General features: G+C 36.3%; 1 protein-coding gene across 5 annotated transcripts in view; it reads right to left on the bottom strand.

Moving 5' to 3' along the window:
• Positions 1-13,633, bottom strand: part of RGS7 (regulator of G protein signaling 7) — a 248,123-nt gene that overhangs the window by 23,600 nt on the left and 210,890 nt on the right. For all 5 annotated transcript variants that reach the window (XM_074863227.1, XM_074863228.1, XM_074863229.1 and 2 more), the window contains exons 10-13: positions 3,684-3,758; positions 2,488-2,586; positions 1,695-1,756; positions 94-204 (exon numbers count right to left, since the gene is read on the bottom strand). In XM_074863227.1, the coding sequence (XP_074719328.1) occupies positions 94-204; positions 1,695-1,756; positions 2,488-2,586; positions 3,684-3,758 (347 nt within the window). The remainder of the gene's footprint in view (positions 1-93; positions 205-1,694; positions 1,757-2,487; positions 2,587-3,683; positions 3,759-13,633) is intronic.

Below are 13,633 nucleotides of genomic sequence, written 5' to 3' on the forward strand. Positions count from 1 at the left end.
GTATTTTCCTGCAGTACCCCTGTCTGAAATCTTCACATTTCAAGAAAAGCCTGTTACACACTCTAATCAAAAAGGAGAAATAAAACTATATACCTTGCCTCCAGTTCCCAGAAAGTGGTGTCATCTGATATCCAAGGGTTTGAGGGATCAGGGGGCACAAGAAAAGGATCATATTCCAAATACTGCTCCGTATAAGCTAATAGACTAGGAAAACAAAAGTATCAAACATTATCATGTCAGCAGGTGAGGAAACCTGATCAGGTTACCCCAGTTAATAAGTTACCTTGCATCCACTAAACCATGGTAACCAGGTGTGCACACACAAGTCAGCTACAAGCTCAGGCTAAAATAGGTTTGCTCAAGCCTTTTAAAAGTGGATCCCTGAAGAAGGAGGGGTGGCTCAGATCTTATCAAGAGCTGACATAAAATAAACTACAAACTTGCCTAATACTTCCAGATAGCTCCTTTTAGGGCTCCTTTAGGCACTAATAAATTAAGTCAAGCAACCTCTTCCTTGCACATTCGCTTTCATAAAGAAGCATACTTTATACCCCTACGGTTTTAATTATCAGTTCATTCAAAATCTGTTCTAAAACACTGCATGCTATTCAGGTCATATTTATTGGCCCTGCAGCTGCTAGGACTCCTTTTTTCCTCTTTTAAATACAGTTAATATTTTTATTATTTCCTAATCAAATGGCACTACTCCCAAGTTTATTGCTTTCCAAAAAAACCCAATTTTTTTCCAATTTCTTTGGTATTCATGAATTGGTCTGACTCAGTTGAACACGCTAAAAACTTTGCTTGTATTCTGGTATTTACATCTCCCACACCCTTATTCCTGCTTTCCATTTCCTTTTGCCTCATAATTATTGAAAAATTATTGACAATTGAGGACAAATATTCTTTCTTTTCATTCTTATTTATATTTAGTCTGTATTCCATTTTTACTGTTTACCAAACACAAATTCTTAACCTGTTGTCTTTATATATTTGTTTGTATTTGTATATATACATACACATATATAAGTAGACACACATGTACAAATGCATGAGAAGATGAAGAACCATTTGGCTTAATTTCCTTTACTAAGTCTTATGCAGCTCAATTTTCTGCAATACCATCTCTGTATTTGATGTGTAGAATAGACCATTCCTTTTCTCTACATCTTCTCTACCTAAGCTGTAGTTAGTCTTTCCAAAGGGCTTTTTGTTTTACTTGCTTTCTAGCTCTTCCTGACAAATTTTGGTCTTATTTGGAGAATTCCTACTGTCTTACATCTTGTGATCCAAAGTAAGCTTAGACTCACTTTGTTCAAGCACTAAGCTCCTCACCCAGCTCTGCTGAGCAGTTCCCTTGCTTTATCAGTGATTGCCCTTTTGAAATATCAAAAGAGTAACCCCAGACCTATTTCCATTTAGCCTCCCTGCCAATGCAAGGTGCAACTTGTGACCATTTGGTCAGAGGCTCTATCAGTGACTTATGGTTTTATCAGAAAAGTATCATGGAATATCTAGGCCATCTTTTTTCAATAAAAGAACTTCATACCTCCCACTTAAAATAAACTCCCATCAGTTATTTCCATGACACCTGAGCTCCCTTGTCTCTCTTTCTTTGAAGCCATTTTATACAGACATTTTTCCAGTAGTTATCAGTCTAATTGAAAAAACAGAAGATGTGACAATATACTTACCTCTCTGCAACTTTTGACATTTTTAATCTATGTCTGTCTAATTGCATTTGCCAGTGCTTAATCTGCAAGAAAGGAAGGCAAAGAGTTTTATGAGTAATTCATTGCTTGACTCTATTTCCATAACTTTTTTATTAGGGCGTAATTTAACCTTAATTTATCCTAGGGCACAGAAGAGAAATATATCTGAGTTAAAGCAACATTTCACCAGTGTAGCTCTAAAATAAATGGAATTTTCCATCAAAGAGAAAAGATCAGAGACAAAAAAAGGACCCAATATAACATTTTCCTTAAAAGTTCATCAACAGAAATCCAATTAGTCTTTTTTTAGATTTTTGAAGAGAACTACTGGTTCTTCAGACATTTACCTTCTCCCAAGTGTAACACCTCAGGAAAGATAATGAAGCATTAACAGCAGATAAATGTGTGAACCCATACATGCATACACAGAGATGTAAGTATACCCCCAAATCTTGAATCAGTGTTGAAAGGAACAGCAAGCTGTCAACTGCTAAAAGGGCTTAACGGGGTTAACTATGCAAAGAACCCACTAACTGGCATGCTACTAATTGCCTTTAACTGTTTAACGCAAGATACAAAAAATGTCAGGTTTTGCCTCATTAGTTTTAATAGAATTTACATAGCTAAATCCATATATCCTGAAACAAGGAAAAGGTTTACTAAACGTTTGCTAGATCTGTTCTGAACAACTTCTCAGTTATGATATTTTTTGGTTTAATACCTACTTTCCTAAAAAGTTCATTTAAAAGTACATCTTTGTAGTTATTTTTCAAACCTCTTGGTGTAGTTCATCTTCTGTAGGTGGTTTAGTCTCTGGTACTGGTGTGTGGGTAGGGCTGTGACTTCGAATGTCGTTTTGTAAGCCATAGACAGACTACACAAAAAATATGGAACAATGATAGTTGCTTTCAATCCATGTTTTCTACATGTACCCATAGTAACTGTGATGTTTTAGTACAGTATGCTCAAGAAGTTAGTCAAGATCACCTTTTCCTAAAGCAACTGCAAATAAGCCATGCACTCAGATAAAATTGTGCTTCTATACCATGGTGTAAAATAAAGACTTTCAAAACCCCACAATTTCATAATGCCATAAAACACAGCATCTACTTTTACTATGTCTCTATATTAACAGCAATGTAAACATGAGGGATATGACACTGAAAGTCAGCTATTACAGTAAGTGGAGATGACCAGTAGGAAAAGAAGAAACAGTATCGTAAAAGGTAGACTATCACAATGGATTATCTGGATGACTCCCAAATTTGCAATTACTACTTGGCAAATTATGCTAATCTGGACCTTTTACTACCATAAATAAACTAAGCTAAAACTTTCTCTAAATCCACTTTCCTTTTTAAAATGTATTTTTCCATACATTCACATGAAAATATACCTCAAAGGAAGTATTTTAAAGTTGGAGTCAATCTACATTATTATGATAAAAAGGATTTGAAAGAAAGTGTTGTTTCAATCCATCTATACATCCCTAGAGAATTTGCACTGTTCATGTCTGGATCCTAATTTAGATTAAGCTAATTTCCTCCACAACTTCTGGTCATCCATTTGGGGCATAATTGTAAACAAGAGACACCCTTTTCATTAAGACCAGATCAAGAAGAACTGCTGTTATAGTTTACACTGCATTTTTAATTTATTTTTTCTTAATTACTGACAGAAACATTTTAACATGCTTTATTCAATCTACTAAACAACATGAATAAAGCATGTAAAAATGAATTTTATTTTCATATTCTCTGGGTATTTCTCTAAAGCCTTTCTTATGTATAGCATTTACTTAGTATTAGCAAATTTGTTAACACTAATTCATTTAAGAGCTTATGAAATAATAACATATGTTCATGTATTTGTTCTTTGCAGCTGTAAGAAAAAAATTGTTTTAAGAAACTATGGAACTTCGTGCTCTAAATTACCTCCACCTCTGGATTTTGCTATAATATCAGTACTTACCTTTCTTGTTTTATGTGGATTTCTCATTCTTGAAGATTTTTTAATATCCACTTCAGTAGTGTTTACACATCCAGGCTATTAAAAGAAAAAGAAAGAAAAGCACAAGGATAAAATCTGCTAAGGAATTCCATACTATTTTCATTGAGATACTCTTCAGTTTGTAAGGCAGAAAGCCTAAATAACCAGAACCTTATAATAGCTTGATGTCCTTCTGCAATAGTCCCTAAAACCTAAATAACATATAGTCTAAGGAAGCACCTCAAGTACCATTCTGTCTGACTTATTGTAAGACAGAATCATTTGCTATTCAGCCTTGTTTGTTGGACCCTATGATGGTTTTTAGGACTAGTTATACTGTATATCTTTATGCTGAAAGTACTGAAAGCAATGTACAGAGGAGCAGAAAATATCCAAATGCATATTATAAGACACACTTGCAGCACAGAGAGGTACTATTTCAAATTAAATTGCTATTGGCAGCATTTGGGAATTTTGGAGTGAGATACTGAAGACCACATACTTAGAGCTCATGGTATAGTGAATATGAAATAAAATAAATTGACAAGATAACAGAAAGAAATCACAGGTTTCTGCTTTAGTTTCGCCAAGAAAGCCATTGCTAGAATGTGCATTCTAGCTATTCCTCTAAGAAGCATGGTTGACCTAATGAGACAAAATAAATAGAGCTGTGCAATACCTACCTCACCTGTGAACACCAGGCTCCCTTCAGGAGCATCTGGGTTTGGGTCACTTTTAAAGATTTTTTTTTTTTTAAAGAAGAAAAAATGTGACAAAATAGGATTTGTTTCTTCAGAAAAGAAAAGAGAAAAACAACCCACCAGGCTTCAGCAGCCTAACTGGAAGACTTGCAGTCTAAACAGAATGACTCTCAACACATCTGATTTGGCCTTCAAAGATTGTCACAACTCTGTAGCATACCAAAGGACACAAGTCATCTAGTTTCTCCTAATTCATCTTCCTTTGACACTTCCCTCTAAGCAGAAACTATGTGCAGAAATCTGTTCTTTAGCCATTGCTGGAAACAACTAATAATGTGTTATGCTCTCAGGTGAGTCTTACCTATTGATTTTAGAGGGATTACATTTGCCAGTGAGAGTGGGAAGTACAAAATCTGCTCTCTAGTGGGAGCAGATTTTTAGTGAAACGAGGTTGGGTATTTTTAATGGGAGTAACTAGATGTAGAATTTATTTGCCAGACAACCAAGCTGGACTTATTATCACACTAATGATACAAGCTTTGTCTTCCTATCATAATGTAAAATGCTCAATGTGGCTGTAAATCTTTACAGACAAAAATTTTAAAGATTTCTTATATAGGCAGAGCCAAGAAACAAATACATTTCATTAAACAGGCCAATAGTACTTTGCCTCTGGAAAATATTTTAAATAACAGACTGATTTTTATATCCAGTATGATTTTAAAATTAATAAGGGTTTTTTTTTAAGTAATACATTAATGTGCGCTTGATCATATTACATTTCCAGTATAAACAGTTCCTAATCACTAAAAATAAAAATAGGCACTTAGATAATATTCTCAAGACTGCATCTGACATGCCTGTTGAGCCAGATTTGGGAAGGTACACTTTGTGCTTGTGAACAAAAATGGTAGTTTTTTAACTTGGAATGACTTGTAACTCTCAAAGACAATGACAGGTTGAAAAATACAAAATTCTGCATGATGATCAATTTAAAGATAGAAAGCAATTTCAGAGGGCAGTATACTGAGATATAAAGTTAAGAAGAAAACAATGCAACTGCTTTAGGATTATGGCAGCAGCTGGCAGTGAAGAAGACATGGGTTTTTAACGATATCTACAGCCCTTGAATGCAACCATTTGAATATCAGGCACACTTACATAAGGTACAAACTGTTATTTGTTTAGGTTTCAGTTATGGTTTGTTAAAAGCATGTCCTAAAAATGGAGAGGAAAAAAAAAAAAAAAAAAAAGAAAAAAAAAAAAAGGAAAGAAAAAGGGCATAAACCTCATCTGAAGCCTCTTATTTTCAAAGATGTCAAGTCCACCAGCAGTAAATGGTATGAACAGATCTAGCACCTTGCCCAGGTAACTTACATGCCAGAGCTGTGCAGATTCATCCGAGAGACACAAGAAATTCTGGGAGGTTTTTAGGAATGAAACAAGGGCGATGTTTTTGTGGGTTGGAAAGAGACCCAACCCAGGACAGCATCTAGTGGATTCTTACTGACACCTGGCTGTTTAAAGCCTCTCATGCTGAAGTAAAGCTGCTGTGGCATACTGTCGGAGTCACCATTAGCCGGGGTCCTTATTTCCCCGTGCGGGAACAGAAACGATGCAACACCAATGTGATGATCAGGTCGTCCATCTTTTATTATAGTTATTGTTCTAGTTTATTTCTATTCCTTTTCTGGTTACATTTATACTCTACTAAGTTCCGTACACGCACTCATCTATCTTCTAATAGGCTACAGGTCATCTACACGCGCTGTTCACGCGCCTCTACAAGCATTTGCATTGGTTAATTGCAATTAGCACGTAAAGCCCAAAACTTGCCAAAACTCCCTTATCTCATACCCTGTTTTGCTCAGACTTGTGTGCTTTTGCTGACCACAGGTGTTTCTCACTTATCTGCTGTCTTGTGTGTTTTTGCCAGCCTTATTTTGCTGGCCTTGTCTTCGTCCTTGCATTCTTCTGTCTGCACTAACTTTCTCCCAGCGCGGCCCAGACTCCTACAGCATACTTCAGCAGGGGCATTTGTGAGAGTCTGTGAGGGCAGAAACTGGACCACTGTGCGACTGAAGGGAAGCCGACAGGAGAGTAGCAGCAGGAAGGTACAGGCAAGGAAGCATCAGGACACTTCAGTGCAAAAGGGAAGGCAACTAAAGGGTGTATGACTACTCTGACAACCTGGGCTAACAATAGGAGTTTAAGACATATACCACTACCACTATACAATACTGTTCTCATAATTTGATTCGAATTATATCCCTGGAAGTACCTAATGTGATCAGGGCTACAATTCATGTTTTCTTCTGAACTGAAGAATATTTATTAAAATGATACTTGATATGAAATGGGATTTATTGTTTTTCTGGTGCTACCACACTTCATCTGTCAATTTTTAGGAATAAATGTCAAACATCTTTTCAATTAAAACAAACGCAAAGGCTTGCATTATTTGAACATTTTGCTAAAATAACTTGGAGTCTTTGTGGGAAAACCTTTGCTGGACAACATTTCATTTTATTCGTATGCCCCCATTAACATAATAAGTATGTGTTTGGATACAATTACATCCAGCTGTGTTTTGTTTTTGTGTTGCTTTTTTAACTGGACTACCATAGTTCAACTAGTGAGATGCCTGTCAGAGTGCTCTGCTGCAAGATTCCATTTAGTCTGTAGTATATAATTTGCATACTAATACTGTAAATAGTTTTCAAACAGATTTCCTGGAAGACTTGAAACCTCTTCTATATGTGTAAATATAATGTTTATTTCTTTCAGGACTAATCTGTATGAAAACAGTTCCCCCTCCACACACACAGAGGCAAGTCTTGTGACCTTGTTGAAATTATCATACAGCAAGATCATAACCAGGGTAGAATTTGGCCCTCATCCATTTTTAAATAGCTGGCTGAAAAACTGTCATATATTCAAACGAAACTTAGTTTCTTTTCATTGATCTGTTAGCATGTCCTTATCTCAAAGTACAGATGCCATTGTATTAATTTACAGCAAAGGACATGTCAGTCCAGTCATGATAAATAATCTGCTGAGATAAATGGATGCAGATAAGTAATATAAAAAACCAGATTTTTTTAATCCCTACTTCAATTATTTGATAATCACATTAGTATGAATTCCAAGCAGCACAACTTTCTATTGATGCTGCCTAGGAGGCTGCATAATAGGATTCTGCCAATAAAGAGTGGAATGAGGAAGCCTCCTCTGCAAGGAGAGGACATCCAACAACTCCAGGTCCAAGAACTTACATGCTTGGGTCTGGCTACAGCCAACATTTGTAAACAACAACCACCTGAGAGTATGTTTAGTTAAAAAAATCCGCTTGATATTCATAATCTTCCCCTGATAACTGTGGCAACAGCAAATTAATTAATTAAGCCCTTGCAATATTGCTAACAGTGAATTATTTTTTTGACACCTGTAGCAAGTCTTTGGAAGAATAAATTGTTTACATCAAATGGGATGCTTTAGCCACGGTACATTTCCATCCAAATAGTTCAGAATACCTAATATTTATAGTCTGTCTGCTGTACAAAGTTGAACACTCTAATGGCCCTTTTTATTGCCTGGCCACATAGCCAAAATCAATTTCTATCAACACCTTTTTATGTAAAATCTCTTTGCTATAATGTACTTGTAATTCTAGTAAGTGTGAAATCCTCAACAGAAAGTAAATTAATGTTTATAATGACATCAGTTTAAGTTTTGATTTTTTTTTCTTTCTTAAAGAATATGGCAATTTAACTGTGAATCTACTTAAACCAGAAGAACCAGAAATTTTCTTGTATCTCAGACAAATACACCCATATACGTGGGAGGGAATAAGCTCATGCATTGCAATAGGCTGGGAACTGTCTGTCTGTATTGCTGCTCTGTAGAAAATGATCTGAGGGAGAAGCTGAATGTGAGTCAGCAGTATGTCCTTGCATCAGTGCAGACAAACCACATACCCAGCTGCATTAGCAACAGCATAGCCAGGAGGCAAAGGAAGTGGTTATTTCTTTCTACGCGGCATCATGAGGATACATCTGGAATACCAAGTCTAGTTTTGGGCCCCTCAAACAATACAAGAATTATATTCAAAATGGAACAGTCCAGTGGAGGAACAGACTTTTTACTCCTTGCAAAAGGGGAGAGCTAACTGTTGTCTTCTGCTGCCTAAAGGGGGCTTGCAGAGCTAGACCTGTTCTAGAAGTGCACCATGAAAAGACAGGAGGCAATAGCTAAAAATTGCAGTAAAGGAAATTCCAGTTAGCTATAAAGAAATATTCTTCATAATAAAAGGATGAGGTTGCTTAAGAGATGCTGTAGAATCTCCATACTTAGTGATTTTCAAAGTTTTTTAAGCAAGGGCCTGGACAATTTTATTCAACTTAGAAGTTAGCACTGCTTTGAGCAGGAGGTTGGACTAGAGGACCTCCAGAGGTCCCTCTCAGCCTACATTTTTGTTGTACAGCCTATGATCTTCACAAGCTGCAACGACTGAAATTCAAATAATCCACCTTACAGAACACTCCAATCAAGTGTTCACGGCAGTGTGAAATTCATCACCCTGTCTTCCCCTCCCCACAACTGCAGAACAGAAAGACGAGACTGATATTTGCTTCCTTACTGCTGCCTCTGCCCTCTGGCAGCCTGTGGTGTGTACTCAACCCATACAAACAAGCCTAGTGATAATTTAAGCAAATGTAATTTCACAGCCTCTTTAGCTAAAAACACATAGGTGCTATTTAAAATAATTACCTCATTTCAGTATGCACACCCATAAATTCAGGGAGCATTAAAGCAGTAAATATTTAGGCAGATTGATTCACATCCTTTACACAGTTTCATTGCATTTCAGTGTCAATACACTATGAAATAAATCTTTTTATTTGTTTCACAAGCATGGGCTAACTTGTTAAGTTCAATTGCAAAATACTAAATTTTAAGATCTCCAGGCTTTCAAAATTTAAACACTATAAATTTAAATCACGGACATGGATACAAGCATGACAGATCTTCACTTCCACTTGGAAAAGATAAAGTCAGACACACAAACATAAAGACAAGGCAGAGATTGAAAGCTGTCTTTTACATTATTTGTAACAATCACTGTCGTAGTCACCATTAGCCGGGGTCCTTATTTCTCCGTGCGGGAACAGAAACGACGCAACACCAATGTGATGATCAGGTTGTCCATCTTTTTATTATAGTTATTGTTCTAGTTTTTTTCTATTCCTTTTCTGGTTACATTTATACTCTACTAAGTTCCGTACACGCACTCATCTATCTTCTAATAGGCTACAGGTCATCTACACGCGCTGTTCACGCGCCTCTACAAGCATTTGCATTGGTTAATTGCAATTAGCACGTAAAGCCCAAAACTTGCCAAAACTCCCTTATCTCATACCCTGTTTCGCTCAGACTTGTGTGCTTTTGCTGACCACAGGTGTTTCTCACTTATCTGCTGTCTTGTGTGCTTTTGCCAGCCTTATTTTGCTGGCCTTGTCTTCGTCCTTGCATTCTTCTGTCTGCACTAACTTTCTCCCAGCGCGGCCCAGACTCCTACACAATCACAAATATATTAAGCTTAAAATTTGAAATTTCCTGAGTGTCAAATGTTAGTGTTGCCTTCTGCAACAACCTATTCTGCTATTTCTGTCATTGTTGCTTTTTCTGTCATTTTTCTAGGAAAGGAGTCTTCTAACCCTCAAGTTACCATTGATATCACACACTTCTAAAGTAGGGAAAGGAAGCTAGTTAGACAGTGAATGATAAGCAGAATACCAGAGTTCATTTTTTATTTGAAGTTTTTATATTCCAGTTTACTTGTGTAGTTAGCTGAACTGTGCGTAGTTAAAAATCAAGGGGAGAATAAGGGCATGAAAGATTCTAAAAAAGAAAAAAAGGCAAAGAAAAAAATTCCAGCAGTACTCAGCTGAAAAAACACCAAAGGAGTTATTAGCTGGAGGAATACCCAGTTTGGCTCTGGTTATGTAGGAAAGTTTATTTTTTTCTCTTACAAAGTCTAGCATCAAAGGAGACATTAAAATCCTATGTTGAGTAAGTTGTCAGTAATGGCTAAAATTGAGGCTCTCACAAAGGGGGAAAAAAAAAAAAAAAAAGGCTATATTCTCCTGCAATGCACCAATTTTTCATTTCCCAGAGATGGAAGTTACTGTAATGTGCAGAACCCACTAAGGCTTATAAGGAAAGGCTGAGGTTTAGGTATAGATTATTTGGATATTTTGGGGTTTACCTCATTTTACACACTTCAGGTCAATGAGTAAAAAGGCTTTGCAGTGGAAGAGCTGCACTATTAATGACTTTGCTGGTGCAATAGAAAGTCAGAGGAACATTTCAAATGTGCCAAGTACAAGTGGTCAGATCTTTTAACAGGATTTGAAAAAACAGCTGTTATCTTAAGGTCCAGTCAAAGGAAGGCTGCACATCTCCAACCCTTTACAAATTTCAGAAAACTCTTTTCCTGGTGGTTGTCTGGTAGGACCTGAAAGCTGTTTAAAATGTAGCTCACTTTATAGCTATTAGTTCAGTCAACCTCAATTAAGTGGTGAAAAAATAAATCCAGTAGCCATAGTTGCCAGAACCTGCAAATATGTAGCAATGTGTATTGATACTGCTGCTAGGGGAGATCTCATTGGCCTCTGTTACACCACCCAAGGCATTAAAGCCAAACCAATGATTACAGGGACTGGGCTATAGGAACCACTTTCTTTTGGTCGAAAAAAAAATATTGTTACTTACAACTGAAGCACTTAATCATGGGTTTAATTTACAATCAACTAGGTGTACCTAATCTGAAACACTCTTATGAACTTTATTAGCCTCTCCAAAAGTCTATGGCTTAATTACAATTTCCATTTGGTTCAGCAGTTCTTTGACAATAACTCTGAGAAATCAAGTGTGTAAGCATTGGGACTTCTCTTGACAACATCTCTAGTCACGAGATCCCCAGTAAATTAGCAGATGTCTGAAGAAAGAGGAAGAATATTATGGTGAGTTTAATTATCAGGATACAAGTGATTAACTTTTTTTTTTTTTTTTTTAATTTTGCAACTTATGTCCCATCTAACCCAATAATTACAAACTCTAAACTAAGTTGGGCGGCTATCCCCATGGCAGGGTCTAGCTACTTAATGAATACAGTCTTTGTTCCACAACCGAAATTGATAATACCAGATAGTTTTCTTCTTGCTGTGTATGTAGTGGCACCATAAGTTTTACAAAAATATCGAGACACTGTCATGTAATAGAAGGGGGTAGCACTGACTTTTCTTCTCTCTACTTGGATTTCCAAGAGTATGTATGTGTGTCATGCACAGTTTTTTTAAAATATAGTATCATATTCCCAGCTTCTGCAGAATTACTTTTAGCACAACTATCTCTTTGGAAACAAGCCTTTTTGTCATGGTTTCACTGGGATAGAGTTAATTTTCTTCCTAGTAGCTGGTACAGTGCTGTGTTTTGGATTTAGTATGAGAATAATGTTGATAACACACTGATGTTTTAGTTGTTGCTAAGAAGTGCTTATCCTAAATCAAGGACTTTTCAGTTTCCCATGCTCTAACAGTGAGGAGGTGCACAAGAAGCTGGGAGGGAGCATGGCCAGGACAGCTGACCCGAACTAGCCAAAGGGATATTCCATACCATAGGACATCATGCTCAGTATATAAACTGGGGGGAGTTAGCTAGGAGGGGCCAGTCATTGCTGGGGAACTGGCTGGGCATCAGTCCATGAGGGTGAGCAACTGCACTATGCATCACTTGTCTTTCTTGGATTTTTCTCTCTTTTTGTTATCTTCATTTTCATTACAATTATTATAATAATATTTTACTTTACTTCAATTATTAAACTGTTCTTATCTCAACCCACAAGTTTGGGGTTCTTTTCAATTCTCCTCCCCATCCCACAGGAGGGGGGAGGAGCGAGTGAGCAGCTGTGTGGTGCTTAGTTGCTGGCTGGGGTTAAACCATGACACTTTTTGATTCAGATATGTGATCAACACACAAGCACTGTGACTGGACTTTTGATACCTGCTGTTAAGTTACAGTGCTTTTACAGAGGTCCCACTTGCATTACAGTTATATCAGAAGCAAACACAGAAAGACAAATATTTGGATTACAGTCCATTATGGCCATGGTAATTTCATATATGGATTGTAATAAATATATAAGCTTGATAATGACTTTGTATACAGCTTCCATCAAGTTTTCACCTCCCTAGAACTCCAGACCAAACTTCTCTAAAATTAGCTCACAATTTTTCTCATTTTCCCCATGGACTCTTTCTTCTGTTAGAAATTAGCTCATCTGGGAAGTATAGCTATACCTTCCAATTAACAACTATAAATCATATTTAATGATTAGGAAGCAAATCCCAAGATTGTTCTCAAGTATAAATTCTGTAGCAGCATGTTTCAGATTTAATTCCCAGATGCCTTATAAATTTGGCATATAATCAGGGAAAAATTATTAAAACCTGCTTCTTCTACTAAAGCATTAGATATTTTCCCCAATTTCTACAGCCTTTTCATTATGTATCTGAAAAGAGATGTGTTATGCTAATAAATACTATCTTTATGAAACACAAGATAGGGTAAATAATTACAATGTATGGATTCAGTGTGACACTGAAATAAGCGAATACAACTTGGAACTGGTCTCACATAAAATAGCCTCAAATTTGGTTATATTCCTTAATATGAATCTATTTTTAAAACATGTGATACATCTGACAATATGCTGCAAATATCTCTGAATATAGTGATCTACAGTCAAGTAGTATTATGGAAACAAATTAGTTGCACACAGCTTAACTGCTAAAACCTGTCTATATCAGCTGATAATGATGTACAACCTATTAGCTTTTAATTAAGTAAATATAGCTTTTCATTTTTTCTTATTCATTCATTGAACTGATATTTCAGGACACAGAATGTTCAGTGTCAAATCTTATTGAATTGCTTCCTTCAAAGGAAGGGATTGTCTTAATTTGTAAGAATTAATAAAAGCTTTGTCAGGATTAAGTGTTCTCTTCTGTTGCAGATTTTAGTAGAGAATTATGCAGGCAGCATAGAATGAATTTAAATGCTCAATACATTAGCTAATTTCCTTGTTAGCTAATTTCCTTTTGACTCATTAAAGAAGAGCAGTAAATAATATAAAGTTCCAGACTTATTTATTAAATTGAAATGAATGAG

Source organism: Strix uralensis, chromosome 3 (genome assembly GCF_047716275.1).
Source record: "Strix uralensis isolate ZFMK-TIS-50842 chromosome 3, bStrUra1, whole genome shotgun sequence".
NCBI lineage: Eukaryota > Metazoa > Chordata > Aves > Strigiformes > Strigidae > Strix > Strix uralensis.